The 21,252-nt window shown below is 36.8% G+C and overlaps 1 protein-coding gene across 2 annotated transcripts in view; it reads left to right on the forward strand.

Annotated features, from left to right (window-relative positions):
• Window positions 1-21,252, forward strand: part of SK (small conductance calcium-activated potassium channel) — a 384,830-nt gene that overhangs the window by 176,672 nt on the left and 186,906 nt on the right. For both annotated transcript variants that reach the window (XM_090402307.1, XM_090402305.1), the window contains exon 2: window positions 19,504-20,719. In XM_090402307.1, coding sequence (XP_090258433.1) covers window positions 19,622-20,719 — 1,098 coding nt within the window. In that variant the 5' untranslated portion in view covers window positions 19,504-19,621. The remainder of the gene's footprint in view (window positions 1-19,503; window positions 20,720-21,252) is intronic.

The raw sequence follows: 21,252 nt of genomic DNA on the forward strand, positions 1-21,252 counted from the left end.
CACTCGTTCTTTTTCTTCTTTAATTTTTAGAAAGAACTTTACATAGAATAAAGTAGACATCCACCTGTTTTACAGCGACATTGGAAATCCATAATTTTTTCCTTTGTTAATAAATAATGAGCTACAATACCTTTATTTCCATGCTGGATATAGAAACATGAAAATTACACAAAATATATTTCTATCACACCTCAAACGATTTGTGAAAAAAAATACGCGTAAATGAAAACCACATTAAGCTGAATTTAAATAAAACTATGCTTGTATTTAAATAATATTTGTAGAATATTATAAAAGAGCAAAACAATTGAAATAAATAGAAACAGAAGAAACGGATTTACTTGTCTGTGGAGCCTCCATGTCTCAGTCGGAATAGACGAAACCCTTTGGTCGGAAAGACCTGGATTCGATTCTTGTCCATGACGTGAGGACGGAGGGTGGGTTTTTTTTTCATCCGGAAACTCGGGTTTTTCTCTCCCCCCCCCCCCCGATTATAATCATGAATATTGCCCTTAGGGGATGCAGAGAAGGAGTGACGTACCGGCTGAATTAATTCGTCGTAATCCACTCATTAGGGGGGACGCAATCCTTCCTAAGCGACAGATGAAAAGGATAGGATATGATAAATGCAAATAAAATGTTTTTTATGATATTTAAATATAAATCTATTTCACCAACTCCTATTAACAAATTTTGTTGTTATTGAGGGTTAAGTCAAAAATAAATTAAAAAAAAAGTTAATAATCGGCACGGTTGTCTATAGCTCAGAGGAAAAAAAATAAAATAAAACCTTATACACATCATCTGAAATAGTGTGCCTGTAGTCTAGTTTATCTGAATTAAGGAAAAAAAACCAGAATTTTTAATTTAAAACAAAAATTCCCATCTGCTGGAAAATCAATATTAAAAATGTGATTTGAACAGTCTTTTAAACATGTTTGTTTTCAGTTATGCGAATATGATTTTTTAATCGTATGATTAATTACTTTAATTACTTTATTAAATCTTAATGTTTATATTTTATGAATTTTCACTATTTTACAAATTCGTACAACTCCATACTTTCGTTTATGCGCTGATTAAGTCAGATTTAATAATTCAAACCAATGAAAATTACTTAATTTAAATATGAATATATAATATAATGTCATAATTTAAAATAAGTTAGGTTTTATGAGAAATAACTATGGATTTCTTTTACTCAAAATATAATAGAAAAGGTTTTAATCTACCTTATTCGACTAAACATACACGAAATATAATAAGAATTCCTTGTCTAATTGCATGTTATTATTTTTTTTTTTTTTTGAAAAAATTGATCTTCCGTTTGTCGGTTTTACTTGAGAAAAAATAATAAATCGGTATATATATTGGGAGGAACTTTGTTAAATAATTCCCTAAATTAACATTTGCTTTGATTTATGATCAGAAATATATGGTGATAAATACTCATGTTTATCAAAATAAAATGCAAAATTTAAGGACTAATGCGTAATATTAGTCCTTAAATATGTTTATATTTATCGAAAGGTCTCCCTTTCGATAAATTAAAAGATTTGCTAAGTTGAAATCGACGTAAGACATACATACTTTAATTATTAATTAATATTTATCCATATTTTATAGAAAATAATAAAGCCAATTTTGTTTTGTTTTACTTTAAAATAAAATTTAAAAATTAAGTATTTTAATGATTTTTAATACACGATTAAAATGTTTATATCACCTGAATACAATTATCTTACGATAATTGTTTAGTATTTAGTATAATTTGAGATATAACTTGAGAAGGAGAGGAGCGAGTTAATCGACCGTGAGATGCGGTGATTAATATCCTTGGAGGGTAATGGATGGCAATGCTGTAGCCAATGAAGTTTAAACTGAGGCTCGGCTATTGCTGTTACCCTCCTGCCATGATCAGAGCTTTAATAGCTCAATAACACCTTATCCTTACGCTGTCCTCTACAGATAACGGGGAAGATGAAAAGCATTCTTGCTTCGCCCCTTTAAGCCAGTCCTTATATAAGGATTTAGTATAACTTGTTTGATTCATACTGGTTGTTTTTTAGATTCCTACTCTTTATATTTATATATTCTTTTCTATGTGGGAAGGAAAAAAGGAATACCTTGAGGAGATCTGATTATGTTTAACACTCGGGAGGTCGAGGTCGTACTCATAAAGGCAAATGCAATGTTTGCCTTCTACTCAGATGGCTTTCTCTCTCTCTCTCTCTCTCATTCTTCGTTAAGGCCGTTGGGTGTAACTTCACTCCTTCCATGTTACTACCTGTTTCATATGATATGTAACCGAGTTATCCAAAGATAAGGCAGACCTTTCGGCATTTAATAAGTGGTTGTTGCCACTTATTAAATGCCCTATCTTGATTTTGACCAGGTATTTAAAAGATTCAGTGTACTACCGAAAACAAAATGCTTTTGAAAAGGACACTTCCGCTATGACGTCCCAAGATTCACTAGTAAATCTTGACGAGTTTCGGGAGATCAGCAGACTGCCACCAATGAGCTTGCCCCGCATAGGAATATGAAGTACAACTTTACCGTGCAAGTTTCCCAAATCATCCTTCCTACAAATGACTTGTTATCGTAAGCCATAAAGAGGTCAATATTCAATTTGAGATGGTAGCGAATTATCTCATTATTGCAACATTTTTTGATGATTTCAAGGTACCTTACCATTCTTTGAAATTTATAATATCAAGATTGTTCGCGATCTGGTGGATAAGACCAAATCATTTTCGCAGGAAGCCTCGAGCGATGTCATCTCAGAAATTTGGCCATGAACAAAGCTGCTTCAAAACAGCGTTCCAGTGCATTAATTTCCCGAAAAATGCATCACATATGGTGACCCCATCCAGCAAATTATGAAGGCTGTAAGCAACACCCAACTAATCAGAAGACACAAGGAGTGTGCGAAGTACTACCTCACTGATTGTGCCACAGGAGACAGCAATCTAATATTTCTATTGTTCTAAGTTAAACTATGGCATATTGTCTTCACCTTAACATTAAATACTTTTAACTTTAACTTTACTGACTCCAAGGGTGAAGCAAGATGTTTTTCATATTCCACGCTATCTGAAATGGATACAGTGAAGGAAAACGTTTATGAGCAATATGCTCGGCCCAAGAGGGCAAAGGGATTATAGATCATTTCTTGAGATTATGATGGCTTTAGATCTTTTGTGTTTGTAGAGATCCGTTTCATCATAATCAGCAGCTTGTTGCACCAGTGGATTGGGATGTGTCGACTTTCTTAGGAAATATTTTGCTGCAAGAGACTGAAGGAAAGAGTAGATATAAGGGATGTCGGTATCCCGATGAAGTTGAACATCTCTGACAAACCATGGGACGTTCAGAATCATCCGTAGGCACTTGTTTTGCACTCCTTGCAATTTGAGGATATTAGTATCGGTGGTATGACCATGCTGGCGAAGCATATGTGATTATGGGACGAATCATCAGTTTGTAGAGGAGCAGTTTGATTCTGGTGTGTAATTTACTCTTCCGTTAATAAGGGGATAGACCTGGGCGATGGCTTTGATGCCTTTGCACACGAGTCCTTGATATGATGGTTGAAGATTAGTCTTTTGTCCAGCAGTACACCAAGGTATCTGACTTCTGTTCTCCAAGGAATTTTCGTGTTAAAAAGGAAGAGGTCCTCTGTAGGAGATACTATTATTTTAGAGAAGGGCACGGCTATGCTCTTCAAGAGGGTTACTTGTAATCTCTAATTGCAGAACCATTTTTCTAACATTTGCAGGTTTTCTTGAAGTTGTTTGGTGTCTAGGTGTGGGCGAAGAGATCTGGTTAGTATCGCTGTGTCATGATAGATGACATTGGGTTGTGGGAAATATCTACAATAAATATCGAGAACAGATTGGGGCCAGTAAGGACCCTTACGGAATCCCAGCCAGAATGCGACGCTTGCTAGATATAGTTCCGTTTATCTTGACCTACATAAATTTGTTGCTGAGGTATGATTGGATCAACTATACCATCTGTAGCGGGATGTGAAAGGTGATGAGCTTGTGGAGCAGACCATAATGCCACACCTTGTCGAAATCCTTGACTATGTCCTGAAAGACAGCTCCAGTAAGTTGATGTCAATTGTAACCTGTGGTAATATATTCAGTTAGTTTATGGATCTGTTGAGAGGTGCTGTGATGTTGACGGAATCCAAATTATTCATTTGGAAGGATATTCAGCTTATTTACTGTGGATTGGAGCCTGGTGAGGATGACCCTTTCGGCAATCTTTCCCAGGTTTGAAATCAGGCTAATGGGATGATGATTTTGTGGTAGATGTGGGTCTTTGCCTGGTTTATGAATGGGGGTTATATAAGCAGTTTTCCACGGTGAAGGGAAATATCAGAATCTGATGATCGCGTTGATTATGTTGGTGATGTGTACAATGGCTCTGCCGGGGTAGTAGTTTAATGAATTTATTGGTGATGCCATCTGAACCAGGAGCTTTTTTGTTGTTGACGTTCTTAATGATCTCGTAGATTTCTGCTGGTGAAGTAGGAACGATTTGATTAGTACAAGCATCAGGAAGTTTTAGCACGTGTCTGACATGACGATGAATTTTATACAAGTGATTAAAGTTTAAGTTTTCATAAGCAGTTCTACAACTTTTTTGCAATGGTTTCTGCCTTCTCAGCATCCGTGTGCACAAGGCCCAGGTCCGATTGTAGAGGGGGGAGGGGATTTGTTTTTGTTTCTGAGATTCCTCAAGAGTGCCCAAATAGAGTGATCCGCAGGTGAGAAGGAAGCCAACTTATCTTTCCACAACCGATCCCTGTGGGCTTTGAGGGCGTCTCTTACAGCTCCATTTAATCAGTTAAGGATTCTTTTGTCTTGAGGTGCGCAAGTATTGTGAAATCATTTTCTAGCTTTATTTTTATTTCTGATCAGGTTCATAACATCCTCCGGTAACCGATTGGGTGTGGAGCGAGTTGTAGAAGAGGTAACTGCCGTTATGGCTGCATTAATTTGCTGAGTAAAATTTTTGACTGCTTTTTCGATTTCTTGCTTTGACCTTATTGGAAGAACAGAGCCAATGAATACTGGCAGTGCGTTTGCTAATTTTTCCCAAGATATGAATGAGTGTGAAGGAGGAGATAGGTTGTGTTGCGTTCCCAGCTCTAATAGCACTGGATCATGGTCTGATGAAAGCTCATTTAATGTTTTTAAATTATATTGAAATTTAACATTTTGCAGGATGGCTATATCTAAAATGTCAGGTCCCATTCGGGCTGTGATGAGTAGAATCAGTGGGGCCTACGATTAGTGGGGCAGAGCAATTGAATCTTGTGTAGTTGGCGAGGATGCGTCCGTTATTGTTTGTAGTTCTACAATTCCATGCAGGGTGTTTGGAATTTAAGTCCCCATCAATAATGATGGGCACTCTATATCTTGGATGACATCCCGATCCATGTACAGTAGTGTTTTTTTGCGGTGTGTTGTATGCCGCGTAAATTTTCAGTCTGCCAGCTGAGCTAGTAAGAACCTCCACCCAGTCACCTCGAGGTTAGTGGTTGGGGGGTTGTTAACTGTATGGTATTGGATATAATTTTTAATGAAGATGACAGTGCCACCACCTCTGTAATGTGGCCTACAGATGAAATAGAGGTCGGCCTCTATTTCATCTGTAGTTACATCCTCTATAATACCTCGGAGGAACACCTTCAGATTCCTCTCCGAGCCGAGAGAGAGAAAGTGTGTGGTATTGAGTACCACTTGAATCTAACGCTTTGATCAGTTTTTTTATAGTCTATCACAGTAGCAGGCTGGATTTTGACGCCATCATCTATATTCTTAGCTGAGATGTATTGTATTTCTAGGTGTGTCATGGTGGACCTTATGGGTGTCCATTTTTTCTTTTCCCGGAGGGCAATCGGGGGCACCCTCTCTTTTTTGTGGGAGGCCGAGGAATCGGAACTGGTAGTGTCATCTTCCATACCGGAATCTATGAGGTTCTGTGAGTTGTGGATACTACCAAATCCAGCTTCTCCTCCTTCTGGGCAGTGTCTTTGCCCTCATCAACTTGTCCCGGAAAGGAGTAGAAATGCCAGGCCATTCGTGTTCGAATTTTCTTGCAATCTTTTTGAGAATGCTGAGCCCCCGCCCTTTGTTGAACGATTCAATATATGCGTCATCTTCCTTCTCGTTCATGGTGATGACGGCACTATTCCTCGCAGTTGATAAAATCCCGCAGGTCTAGGAATCTGCCAGCAGAAAATTCTGTAGACTGAGGTGGTCTACTAGCAGTGATTGAGAAAGAAAGCAATAAATGTTGTAGTGTCGTGGGAAGAAACCGTGAAACTTACTTGTCTCAGCTCGAAATTACCTACCTCCCTAAAAACTATACATCTACCACTAGTCGGGTGGGGCCGTAGGCCCCACCCGACGAGGCCATTGACCTCGTATACGTTTCGTGTAGAGCGGGAATTCGGGCAGGGTTAGAGCCAGTGCAATGCAAGATTCACGGAATACGTTCGTGAATTGTGTAATACAGCCTAAAATAGCGCGGTTTTTCTAGAACAGGAAATAAAACACGTCTGTCCACATCAAGCTCACAATCGAGAATCACTATTATCTAGCATTAAATACGAATAACATAGTCCTTATAAGGACTGGCTTAAAAGGGCGAAGCAAGAATGCTTTTCATCTTCCCCGTTATCTATAGAGGACAGTGTAAGGATAAGTGTTATTGAGCTATTAAAGCTCTGATCATGGCGGGAGTGTAACAGTAATAGCCGAGCCTCAGTTAGAACTTCATTGGCTACAGCATTTCCATCCATTATTCTCCAAGGGTATTAATCCTAGCCATACGAATAACATAGTTCTTATAAGAACTGGGTGGATTGAGTCCTTGACTCTTTATCCGGTCATCTGAATGAAGAAAATCTGTGTGGATGGAGTGTTACTGAGCTAAAAAGCTCTATTCATGGCTGGGTAACGGCAATAGCTGAGCCTCAGTTAAAACTTCATTGGCTACAGCATTGCCATTTGTTACCCTGATTAGTAAGTAAAGGGTAAAATCTCAAAAAATCGGACGATCTCTAGGCCACTCCATAGTCGGCGAAAGACCGTCCATATCTCAGCGTTGGTTCCACTCAGTGACGGGCTCCCCGACCACTGAGCAGAACGCTCAAATTTTCCGAGGAAAATAATTCACCGACAAGAACCCCTCAGCGGACCGTGCCGGAGAACACCTCCCCGGAGACTCAAATTGCTCCCTTAAGGCAAAAACCCTAAGAGAGCGAACTCAAAAACTCATCACCCAGGTAACAGCAACAGCCGAACCTCAGTTAACTTCCTTGGTTCAGCATTGCCATTTGTTACCCTGGAAGTCCTAAAAATGACTTTTTCTTCCCTCCGATCTCAAGAATAAAAGAATAACATAGTCCTTATAAGGACTGGCTTAAAGGGGCGAAGCAAGCATGCTTTTCATCTTCCCCGTTATCTGTAGAGGACAGTGTATGGATAAGGTGTTATTAAGCTATTAAAGCTCTGATCATGGCAGGAGGGTAAAAGCAATATCCGAGCCTCAGTTAGAACTTCATTAGCTACAGCATTGCCATCCATTACCCTCCAAGGGTATTGGATTGAATGAATCAATCACCGCATCTTACGGTCGATTGAAACAACTCCAAAAGAATAACATAGTCCTTATCCTTATAAGGACTGGCTTAAAGGGGCGAAGCAAGAATGCTTTTCATCTTCCCCGTTATCTGTAGAGGACAGTGCAGGGATAAGGTGTATATTTATTGAGCAATTAAAGCTCTGATCATGGCAGGAGGGTAACAACAATAGCCGAGCCTCAGTTAGAGCTTCACTGGCTACAGCATTGCCATCCATTACCCTCCAAGGGTATTGGATTGAATGAATCAATCACCGCATCTCACGGTCGATTGATTCATGTCCCATCCTCCTTTTTCACGCCAAGAATTACATAGTAATATTATACAGTCTTTAGTTAAATGGTATATTATATACTTAATGGTGTTAACTCGTAATAATTAATTATATATTTAATTTGGCATATTATTAATATTTTTAATTGAATATTACTTATAAAAGGAATATTTATATTATATACTAAATTGTAGTTTTAATTTCTAAATAAATTATACTACCGTACATTATTTTTTATTTGTTACTGCAACACATTACCAAAAAAAAAAAAAAGGATTGTTATCAGTAAAATAAATTAGTTTAGCCATAGCCCGAATGAATGTCAAAAAATATTAAAACAAAATTATTATTATTATTATTATTATTATTATTATTATTATTATATACATTATTATATATTATTTAATTTGTTCGATATATATATATATATATATATATATATATATATATATCGAACAAATTAAAAATTTTAGACGAAAATGTGATAAAGGAAATTAACTTTTGATAATGTTTATACTTAGCACTAGATGGCACCACCTATGAATTATTAGTTTTCATCTTTGTGTTGTCTTTAACCCATACCAATAACTAGTGGTTGGAAAATTTTAGAGCTTGAAATACTGTTTGTATACATGAATATTTATAATAATTCTCAATATTTATCAATACATTAAAAATGAAAAATTCTGTAAGAACTCAAGATATCTAGATAGGCTTAGTAAAAGGTAAACGATTGCATATGTTTGTTCGGTTAAATCTCGATTGATTCATTTTAAAATAGTGTGTTTATATGAAAAATATGATATTATTTTTATATAAATAACAACGCTGTTTAATTTAAGTCTCAGTTCTGGTAAAGTACCAATAGAGTGGAAAGAGGGGATAATAAATCCACTGCACAAGGGAGGCTCCAAGACTGAGGTTGCAAATTATAGACCAATCAATATATCTGGAGTGGTGGTTAAGGTTTTGAAGAAATTGTTAAAAATTAGAATTCAGGACTGGGTGGACAACAATATGATACTTTATAAGGGGCAACATGGTTTTGTGAAAGGTAGGTCGTACATCAGTAACTTGCTTAGTGTCTATAATAAAGTAACAGCAGGGTTGGATGAAGGAAATCCTTACTCAGTGATATTGCTGGACTTTGCAAAGGCATTTGACAAGATTCCACACGGAACTCTGTTGCATAAATTAGAGCAAATGGGTATGGATCTGAAGCTGGTGATTTGAATTAGAGGATAGCTGGTGGATAGATACCAAAGAGTGGTTTACGGAGGAGCTGAGTCCAAGAGAAGGCAAGTGACTAGTGGTGTACCTCAAGGCTCAGTGCTTGGTCCTCTGTTGTTTAATTTGTACATCAATGATATTGGGAATGCTTTGAAAGGAAATATCCACTTCTTTGCTGATGATGAAATTAGGAAGAGCGATAGTCAATTCAGATGATGTAGATATCTTTCGGGATGACTTAAATAGGCTGACGGCATGGACTAAGGTAAATGGCTTAATGTGGCCACTTCGGGAGGATGAGATCACATGCTGTTTACTACATTAACGGAACTGAACTGCAAGAAGTTGACGAGGCAAGAGATTTGGGAGTTATTGTGGACAAAGAACTTAAGTTTAAAGGACATATTGCGAAGATTGCCAAAACATCACATCAACTTACATGGCTGTTGAAGAACACACTAACACGCAGGGATAAGGAAGTTTTTGTTGCACTTTATAAGACATTAATAAGACCGCATTTGGACTATTGTGCACAGATCTGTTCACCTGGATTTCTTGGTGATGACGAAATGGTGGAGGCGATTCAGATGCGAGTTATGAAGATTGTTGCAGGTCTGTGGGATGTTCCTACGAGGATAAATTGAAGATCTGTGGGCTTCAAAAACTAGCTGATAGACGTAGGAGAGGAGATATGATAGAGGCATATAAATTATTAAAAGGGATTTTACAGGATTGATATTGATGCCATTTTTAAGACCAGTGCAGGAAGGAAGAGAACAAGGACCCATCCCTTGAGATTATGTAAGAGTGTGGTTAACAAGGGTGTTAGGACTAGAATTTTTACTTGGAGGGTTGTGAAGGGATCGAATGCGTTGCCAGAAGTGGTTGTGAATGCTTCGTCTGTGAATGAATTTAAGGAGAACTGTAATAGGTATTGTGTAAATAACGGTTAGTGTGTCAATGCGGGGTCTCCCGCGATGAGTCTTTTGACCCCATGGAGACACTGTTATAATAATAAATAATAATAATAATAATAATAACCATGGTCATAAAAATATGTGATTAACTAATTTGAATGAAGCATAATCGAAAAAGGACTATTGATCGTGGAGATGATCAGATTAAAAAAGTATTATTATTATTGTATATTTATAGAAATGAAAATAATTTAAAAATCCATTATTATTTCATAACAGGTTCATAAAATGATAGCTTCGAAACTGATCAGGGAACTTATGAGAATACAACCTTTTTTAACTAAATATTTTAACAATTTTCTTATAAAATAGTATTGTAACTTAAATATACTTTTATATTAATTCTTTATTATATCAATTTTTGAGCATTCTTTTAAAAAATAGATAATTATATAAATTACCTGTTTATAAAAGAAATAACTAATGATAAATGAATCATATGGGTGCAAGTTTTTATAAGTTTTTAATTTCGAACCATTTAAAAAAATGTCTCGTAATGTTTCAGGTGTGAACTTCATTTTTTTTTTTTTTGAGACTTTCCATTGACGTTTGCTTTAGAAATGGGAAAAGAGTTTGTATTTCTCTAAATTAGGTCAGATATTTTTATCTAACAATTCAAGCTACCATTGAAGTTTGGTGTTTACATAAGATCTTCTAAATAAATGAAAATATATCTGAAAGGGGGCGGGGATGAAAACTTCAACATGCGCCAGTCACGCGTGTATCGATGGCCAATTTCTGACGTCATACATTTAAATAATGTAGTTTTATAGCAAGTAAAAGGAAACATAATGATGTTCCTTTAGGGCTATTCAGGATAAGAAAAGTATATTTTCTACCAGAACAGATTGTGTCGCTTATATATTGATGTATTCCAATAGATACTAAGCCACTTCTTATACAGCCGGTATTCCAACGTGGGATGGGCAACTTACTGCCGTTCATAACAATTTCTTTCGTCTTCAGAGCAATTTTGAAGTAGGAAATGTTGGCCAAAGTGCTGAAGTTTTTTGCTAGAAGCGTCAGCTCCATATTTAAATATGAATTCAGTTTGTCTCACCTGTTATAGTTTATCTGGCATCTAATCGTGGTTCATGTTGAATTAAAACATGCAACTGGATATTTTTCATTCTTTTTTTTTTGAAAAACGTTGTTTGGAACGTAGCCAAGCTATCCTTTGGGATTCTCTTTCATAAGAGTAGAACATACGCCTACAAAATTGACTACATGATTAATATAGGGGTGCTTAATTTTTAAATTTCTCTGTGTACGTCATTTGAGGAAGAGTTTTTTTTTTTGGTAGAATACCAACTTGGATTTAATGATAGTGTGGGAGTCACCGACGTGAATCTAGTTGCCAATTTATTATATCTGCAAATTGTTGGGACATCACTACAAAGAATAATATAGCACATACACGTCATTTGTTAGATAATAATAGAATGTTTCCCGTGGGGTAATAATGCTATTTTAATTAAAAATACATCAAAGACTGTTTTAAGTGCGTGCTGTTTTTTATATAAATCGAATCGACTACAACCACACACACACACACACACACACACACACACACACACACACACACACACACACACACACACACACACACACAAAGAGAGAGAGAGGGAGATAATATACACGTATCATATACTGTATGTAATAAATTGAGTGGAGTGTACTTTTACGTGTAATTTTTTTGTGTCGAGATATTACACATATTTTCTATGGATCTTTCAGTCTATGGTTTTATTGGACAATATTATGCTCTCGACATTTTAGAACAACTCTCTGAACTACTAAACTATCTAAGTCAATATTACGGCTCACTTTTTTTTTCTTTAGCACTGTGATGGTAGTCAGGCTTGAGTCACATTTGTAGGATTATTTTGTTGTCGTCACATTGGGTATATTTATTTCAGGTGCGCTCTCTGATTTTCCTTTTTAAAACAAACATAAATCTCGTTACGAGCATATGATAGCAGTGTTATAAAGTTAATAATAAAGGTTATGCGCCTTCGTAGTTGAGTCGGTTTTGACGATACCCTTCTACTGAAAAGACCTCGGTTCAAATCCCCGTGTGGAATGCAACTAACCTCTTCAGGACTTTTTCAGTTGAAAATAAGTTAACCAGTCTCGTACGGAGGTGGCAATGTTTTTTTTTTCACGGAAACTCGGGTTTTTCATACCGCAGAACAGACATACCTGACAGAAAAAAGAACACGCATTTGATAGTCATAACACCATGCAGATAGGAATTAAACGCCCTCTCGAAGCATTCAGTGGGTTTCGAAGTATTTCGAAGTAACCAAGTTCTTGCCTGCGAGCCTATAACACGCCGATGAAAATAGGAAATAATAATAATCGATAAAAAGTCCTTTAAAAGCTTTGTTTTGACATTGAACGTTATTCAAAAAAAGAAAGATGAAATAGCATATTTTATATCGACTTAAAAACAAACTACCATTTGGCTATGACGTTTCTAAAAACAATTGAAAAAAGCATGATAGCTTATGAAGTTACATAAATTTTCACTGCGAGTTGCCATTACACCATTTCATATAATCTCCGAAGGTGGTTCTGTATATGATTCCCTTGAATTCATGAATTTGCCTTCTGAATAAGTGAATAAGATAGAGGTACGATGCGAAAGAGAAACAGAGAAAGAAAGAATGGATAAATTGCAGAATAAGTAGAAAGAGACAGGGAGAATCGAAGTTGACCGATCACATAAATGGTGCAAAGTATACCTTAAAGTTAAATTGAGCAATCTCTTGATGTAAATCATCAGATTTCTGTTTCAAGTGGAGATCGATTTGAAGACAGCAATCTTCAATGGCAGAATCTTTTTAATGTAGCCCACTACTTGTTTAGTTTATCAGCTGCACCGAATTTTAAACCCAGATCGTTCTAATATATAGTATGCGCATGCATGCAAATGATCTTCACCATTTCCAAACTTTCCCATGGACTCGGCAATAGAAAAAAATCTACCAGTCGGTTCAATTTCACTCGATAAAAGCAAAGAATGATGAAAACGATTCCTTAGCAACCTTAAAATAGTTCCACCAACCATAATATCCACATCCGGAAACAGTGATGAGTCCAAACTATCTAAATTCACTGAATTATGCAAAGCTCCCATACGTCCGAAACATCATCCCACATAGTTTCCTACCATTTCGTTCTAATGACCAACAACAAAGTATCACCGCCAGCTTCAAAAGCAAATAATAGAATACAAACACGGGCGTTTTCTCTCTCACTGTAGTCAATAAAACCTAGAAAGAAGAAGAACAAAGCCATTAAAATAACTACACGAACCTCTTGAAGGAATTAGTTATTTAAACCTCTTGTGTGCGTAAAGTTTTCGTTGATACAACAATTCCATTTCTTGCTCTGAAATACGCAAAATAAAATAAACAAAACTCATTAAAATGACTTCACTGTTAAAGCCCTTCAGGGTTAATAAAGCTCGATATATTCTACCACTAGAGGTCGCTCTAATAGTACTTAATGAAGTTAATTGCAATCTGTCTTTGCTAATTAACATGAAGAAGAGTATTATATCCTGTGCGCTATGAAACTCGAAAAACATTTCATCGGAACATGTATTATTTTTTCTAGGACACTTTACTCAGAACTGAGTTAGCTAGTTCAGTAATTCCAAACTTTCGTTTAAGTCTATACATTCAGCATTTCGTTCGTGTATTAATGAGTCTCCTAATTGATATTCTTTAATATTTTCATATTAAATTTTAATATTCGATTCTAGAACCATAACAGATCATTAGTACTATTGCATCTCGCATACTCTTCTCTCGTCTGCAACTACGATTATTGTTGTTTCCATTAACTTGAATGCACTCATCATTCGGTTGGAGGTCTGTAAATAATTGCTGCCTGCTCTTTCCAGAAATGATTTTGGTGTTGAGAGATGACACAAACTCTTTTAATTCTTGATGTGTTCGCTAGCAACTGCGCAGTTTTAAAAGCTTCTGTAGCCATCACTGATTTGTTTTAGTAATAAACTCTCGTGACTCAGTTCAACCCAACTTCCAGCCATTAATGTAATTTCATTAATATATGCAAACGGTGTCGGCGGATATGCCAAAACTCGTTATTGAACATGTTTAGTGTAACACGAACATGCTTTATATAATGATTTTAAAATTGCGTAAGTGTAAAAAAGGACGAATTAGGAATTTAGTTTTGAAAACGACTTAAAAATGATAGGACTTGCTTATAGTTAAAAGAAAAGTGCGTAGTCGTTTCTTTCTATTCTACACCATCGAAAAGCACGCACGCACGCACGCACACACACACACACACACACACACACACACACACACACACACAAGCTACGAACAAGTGTGAATAGACCAACAGAGAAAGGAATATTGAGTATTAAAGAAAGAAGGGATGAGTGACAGATTGAGCGAGAGAGAGAGAGAGAGAGAGAGAGAGAGTGTAAAAGAAGAATAAAAAATTGGAAAGAAAGACAGAATAAAGAATTGATGTGATGAAAGATTGAGGAAGGAGTTTTTAGTAAGAAAAGATATATTTAAGTCATAGGATGTGATAAAGAAAGATGAATATGTTCGAATGGGTGTGCGTGCGTGCGTGCGTGCATATTTATTGGCGCGCCTGTGTGAGAGAAATGCATGCATTTGTAAGAGAGTAACAGAAAACCGTTTCTGAATTATACGTTGAAAGTAGCACGTGGGAAAAAACCCACACCAAGTTTGCAACCTTCACAAACACACAAAGATCTTGTTAGGTAGTCATAGAAAAAGTCGTTTTTGGACAAGAAAAGTTGATGCGAACAAAATTCATCTAAAGTGCCCAAGGCTGTGGTTATATACGTGAAGAGGTATGAGGGATACAACACACACACATAACCCAGATCTGTAGTAATATTCTCTTCAAAATATACTTTTTTGCTATACACCACTTGCAACGTATAGAATTTGTTGGCTTCCTCTATTCCATGCATCCTTGTTGCGATTTCTGTGTGTGCTATGCAGATGGATAGAAAATGCTCTTACATGGAAATACTATCAAATCAACAATTTCCTCCATACAAACTTCCTGCTATACAGAAACGAATGCATTTCTATAGAATCTCTCAAGATAAAACATTGATAACTGGTTAGCGAGTATAAACCATATTTTCTCAGTAGGATTTCTATGACTTGAAACATGCTAATACAAAAAAAAAAAAAAAACTCCACTACCAACATTGATAACTGGTTAGCGAGTATAAACCATATTTTCTCAGTAGGATTTCTATGACTTGAAACATGCTAATACAAAAAAAAAAAAAAAACTCCACTACCGAACTATTATTGAGGTTTGTGTATAGCTCAGATAGTTGAGCTTCTACCTTAACTACCTTCTTTCATGCTAAGATTTCCTATCACGCAATCAAATGTGGATATTGACCTTATTTTTGCATTTATTACACGTGCACGCACGCACACACGCGCACACACACACACACACACGCACGCACGCACACACACACACAGTCGTAGTATCCACAAAGAGGAAGGAAAGAATTAGCTTTATCTTGTCATACAAAAATGGCTTCGGCAGAAAAAATTGGTCCATAAACGACCATCTCTCCGCAACTCTTCTGAGTCTTAGACACATAAAACTGTCAGCGTTCCCTTCTACGTGAATATTTCTCTTTTTTTTTTTTTTTAGGGATATGTACTACGCCGAAAAAATTGACCTTTTACCTTTAATAAATTTATATAAAATTCACCAAAAGAATGGCGGGGATATTTTTTTCTTCTACAATTTTTAAAATCTACGCGTATTTTAAAATTTCCAACTCTCTTCAACAATCTAAATAAAGCCGTTCGGCAACCGGAGCTCCCCCTTGTGTAGAAACTCCGAACTAAGACAGATATGTAATATTTGAATGGTGAAAACATATTAAAATTTTAATAATACGATTCCAGAAGAATTTTTTTCTTAAATGTGAAACGTTATTACCCAGTTAAAGAATTTGATAAGTTCAAATTCATATACTTAAGTTTTCTGATCGAATTTCTGGTGATTATAAACCCAGATAATATAAAAATCAATGGAAAAAAAAAAAGAAAAAGTTTTTCGAAAACCTAAAAAAGAGGGTGGAGTCTCTTAAATGACTTGTGTTAATCTTGGTTTATTCCAACTCTAACTTAATCCTCTTCCTTCACAAGTCTGTTTTACAATTGATTAACTTTGTGAGAGAGTTTGTCCCTTTAATAACTTACTTATCTGTACACTGGCAAGTCTCCAGTTTTCTTAATCCGTAGGACGCCTCTCCTTCACTTTAGTACTCTTTTACAGTAGCTTGATTGAATTGCTCTGCGTTTATGTCCGCCAAATCCATTCACTTTGCTGAATTGCGAGGTACAGAAATTTTCAACTGAGTTAAGCCTCACGCTCTGATTACAACGAGAATCTATGAGAGAGATTTCGACATGCTTTAAGGGGAATGCAAATTCACACCCCTTTAGTCTAATATATATATATATATTAGGTTCAAAAGTACACTACCTGCAAAAAAAAAAAAGTAAGAGAACTCTTAAGAAAAATGTTTACTAAAATATAAACGCAGGATTCAATTGTTAAAACTAGATTGTTTCAACTTTTATTTTACATAGATTTAAATTTGTATCTAATGGTACTTTTCCCATTGTTGATTGAACCGAATTTAGTTACCGCGCATGCGCTAACTAAATTCACTGCCCATGATTTTGATCAGGTTCTCGAATTATGTAACTCTTAGTCCATTCTCCTGTACTAATGTGGCGTAAGTCTCCAAACTTTCAAGGATGAGATTAAAATAGAAAAAAAAAATAATAATAATAACAAGAGAGAATCATGCTGAAATTTTGTTATATTATCTCATTATGATATCACCACTTTTAATTGCTCTTTAATTTAATTAGAAGTGAATATTAAAAAACTCTAATAAGCATTTATCAAAAGTGTATACATTCAAATACTAATCAATTACAAATTCCGGAATATGAATTATATGTTAGTGCAAAGTATTTTACCAATACTTTGAACTACCACTTTTGGTTCTTATGAATTTTTTATAAACAAGGACACGTTTACAAGTTTCTTTCTTCTTTTTTTTTTTAAACGTTTGTTTCTTTTTCCAAATCTTAACATTATTTCTAACGGATAAAATCAATGGAACGATCTTGTCTATAATGCCTAACACCATTGTCAAGAACAAACATTTTTCGTTACCATGGCAACGCACATGAGCAGTATAATCGACAAGGATTCGCGTGTTGGGCTTTCACCCGGGAAAGTATATTTGCTTTGTCTTAATAGAGTACGATTGCAGCGCCGTCTATTGTTAAAAGTTAAATTGCACATTTCTTTTAATTTTTGACACAATTTTACGATTGCAGTCCCGTCTGCTGTCAAAAGTTAAATTGCCACATTTCTTTTAATTTTTTTACGTACTTTTACGATCGTAGCGCCGCCTTCTGTCATAAGTTAAATTACATATTCCTTTTAATTTCTTTCACAATTTAAACAATTTTAATGGAATCGTCTTTTCTATATCTTTAATTAGTAATTAATTTTGTATTAAATTATAACAGTGGTGTGCAAAAACAAATAATTTTGGTTCGAAGGGAAACAATATATTTAATTAATAAACTAAAATATTATCCTGTATACTAATTATTAGAAACAAGTATAAAAATTAATAAATATATTTTGATAATATAATAGTACACAATATATTAATTAATTTAATGGATATGTTTAATGCTCATAAATTAATTAGTGACTATATTAAAAGATACCCTTGTAAATTCGATAGCTTTATCTGAAGTGAGCAGTTGTTTTTATGTTTTTAAATATTTTTTAAACTTACTTTTATATTGTTTGCATAACACTCATTGTTAACATTTATGTATACAGTCGAATCGCCTCATATCAATTTTTTAGTAGAAATCATTTGAAAAATATTTTTTTCTTGACCATGATGTCGATTTTTTCCAGTATATTGAACATTATAGTTAGACAGATGTTTTACACGTAGTTGAAAGCAAAGCTGATAGCCAAAACATATGAGAAACTATCTTAGGGGAGGGGGGGGTAAAAAAAAAGAACCTCCCATCTGTCTTTAAGTGCCTATTAGTTTCGTCAATGGGATGGACTCCTATCCGAGTGATTCCAGGTAGCCGACAATCTACAAGTTCTTGATATTTCGTATTGATCTTCCATCATGGTTGCATCTAGCGCCATCTAGTGACGCAAATTATTTTGCAGATACAAATATAAAAACATTTAGATTCCAGAGTTTTTTGTGAGTTTTTTAAGCAAAATATCTTAATGATCTATATAACTATTTCCGATAAACACCTGTGCCTTCTAGAGCCTTTCTTAAGAAAAGACAGGTGTTTTGAGAGTGTTTGTCTCGGTGTATACCCCGATGTGTAGGAGAGACGATTAAGACTAGGCTATCCATTAGTAGCCTTGGTGATGATGATAGGGTTTCTGGCAGTGTTATAGAGACTGCTGACTTAGACCTCGTTCTTGGTAAAAATAGACACGGCAACGCACGTTGGCGTGAGACTAGTAAAGGTTCGAGAGTACAAAGTAACGTAAGAAATTAGTGTGAGCTTTTTGGTAGAAGCTAAACAGAGAAAGAACACTCCTAGAATAAAAAGAATAAAAATTAAAGAAAAAAAAAGAGACAAAAATGCAAACCGAATTCTAAACAACAGAAATGCAATGATCAAAAAATGAAACTTAAAATAAATAGAATTAGATTCCTTATAAAAAATTTAAAAAAACAGCATCTTTGAGGATGTATAATTCTATTCGACAAAGAACAGAGAGCAAAAATAGAAACCAGAAACAACAAAATTGGCGATCGGAATAGCCGAAAGTCAAACACAAGTGTTGAAGTAATGAAGTCTTATCAATGATAAAAGATAAGAGAAAGAGAGAGAGAGAGAAGACAATTCGTAATGACAGATGTGATGGACTTCCCTTCTGACCAAATTAGTTCAATTAGCTATTCATTCTCTCTCTCTCTCTCTCTCTCTCTCTCTCTCTCTCTCTCTCTCTCTCTCTCTCTCTCTCTCACACACACACACACACACACACACACACACACGCACGCACGCACGCACCACAGTTGTTTATCATCTTTGATTTTCAACAGAATAAATTAACGGTGGATCCGAGCGACAGTGTTCACTAGAATATTACAATAATATTGCTACTAGGGAACACCGATCAGTTCTGTTATGACAGCTGTTAGGCTTAAGTGAAAGTTAAAAGTGGGTGTATAAGTGTACTCATTATATTTATTTATTGAATTCCAGATCTACGAAGAAGATCCGGTGAAGTGAGTGTTGCAGTGGGTCCAAACACCTAGTCGGAGATGTTCTACTCTTTCTTCGAGGAGACCCCGCCCCACTTTGACGGTGGACCTCAGCCTCCATGCTGACCTCTGACCTCGGTCCGTGCAACAGCATGTCTGTCGTGATGGTGACCCCGGCTGCGGAGGAGTCCCGTCTGGATTGCACCCAGAGGTATCCGAGCGGCGATGGGGTGCCGAAACCGCCGTTACCTCCGAGCTTGAGCATCAGTGAAGCGGACTACGAACCGGAGAAACTGCCGAGTGACTCCCTGCTCCCGGTATGCAAACAGACGTCTTTGGTGTTCGGACGAATGTATTCGGAGCCCGAGCGTCCGATGCCGCTGGTCGAATTCCGACCTCTGGAGCAACCGACCGAAGGAGGCGGCGTGGCCCAGCCGAGCCACCGTTCGTGTCCGGAGATCCGGCCGGAGATTCAAATCCAGACGGTGAGGCTTCCCGAGGACGAGATTATAGCGCCGAAGGTGGCGCCCCCACTGGCGAACTGCTGCAGCAGCGGCAGCAGCGGGAGCAACGGTAGTAGCGGCAACAAACCTCGGAGTCATTTGTGGCCGCCGCACGCGCGGCTCGGCCTCAGTTCGCGTTTGGAGCACAGTTTTCTGACGAGGACAGTGTCCAGAGAGAGCGTCCGGTTGTCCAGCGGAGGTCTTAGTACGGGAGAGACGCAGCCGCTAGTGGCAGGGCCAACAGCGGTGGGCGTGGTCCCGTGTCCACCCCACCTCCATCAGCGCACCGACCTCCCCCTTGCCACTTCGCTGCGCCAGTTGCACCGAGCTGAGCGAGAAAACGAGATAGCCGAGATTGCTGCCGACTCCATGCGGGTCAATGGAGCGATCCGCCAGTTCAAGCAGCTTCGTAAGCCGACCTCGACGCTCTCCATTCCCGCATCCATGAAAGGGCATCAACAGAATTCGACAGATAGTGAAAACGCCGGCATTGCCCTGGTGGGAGTTACTTCCGAATATCCTAGATTAGCGGACGAAAAGAAGAAATCCACTTCTGGTTTCCACAAGCCCAGTGTGGGCTACCGGTTAGGCCGAAGGAAGGCTCTGTTCGAGAAACGAAAGAGGATCAGCGATTATGCTCTGGTGATGGCAATGTTTGGGATTGTTATGATGGTGATAGAGAATGAACTGTCGGCTGCCGCGGTCTACACCAAGGTAAGTCTTTTCTCTAATCATCTCTTTCCAATTCGCTCTTTCCCACAGTGACTTTTAACGCAAAACACGATAGAAGAATCCAAACAACCCCCAAATAAACAGCTACTGAGCATCTATTATTAGCTTTTCCCGCAATCCTTTCAACTATGACGCAACAATGGCTTGAAATCAACATGTCAATGCACTCTGTTCACTAAAGAACAACAAATGAAATTAGCTGTCTTCAGTTCTGTTGCAGTTGCACATTTTGTAAGTTCTTTTGTGATGATTAACTGAAATAACAGATTATTTTAATGTGATTGTTTAAAAATGATTAAACGTGACAACAGCCTTTGTAACATATCTTTTAAATGATTACGGGTAGTTTAATGCAATTTTGAACAGTACGGCATCAACGTTAATAGTATTAACAAGTTTATTTTCATGGATATAAACATAGATTAAATTAACAATAGAATGTCAAGGCAGTCCAATTTTTCTTGGCACTTACATGCACATTTTTACCCTGATGTTTGCATCTAGAGTTTTAGCAC

The sequence above is a fragment of the Typopeltis vanoorti genome, chromosome 13 (assembly GCF_054136105.1).
Source record: "Typopeltis vanoorti isolate ZY-2024b chromosome 13, IOZ_Tvanoo_1.0, whole genome shotgun sequence".
NCBI lineage: Eukaryota > Metazoa > Arthropoda > Arachnida > Uropygi > Thelyphonidae > Typopeltis > Typopeltis vanoorti.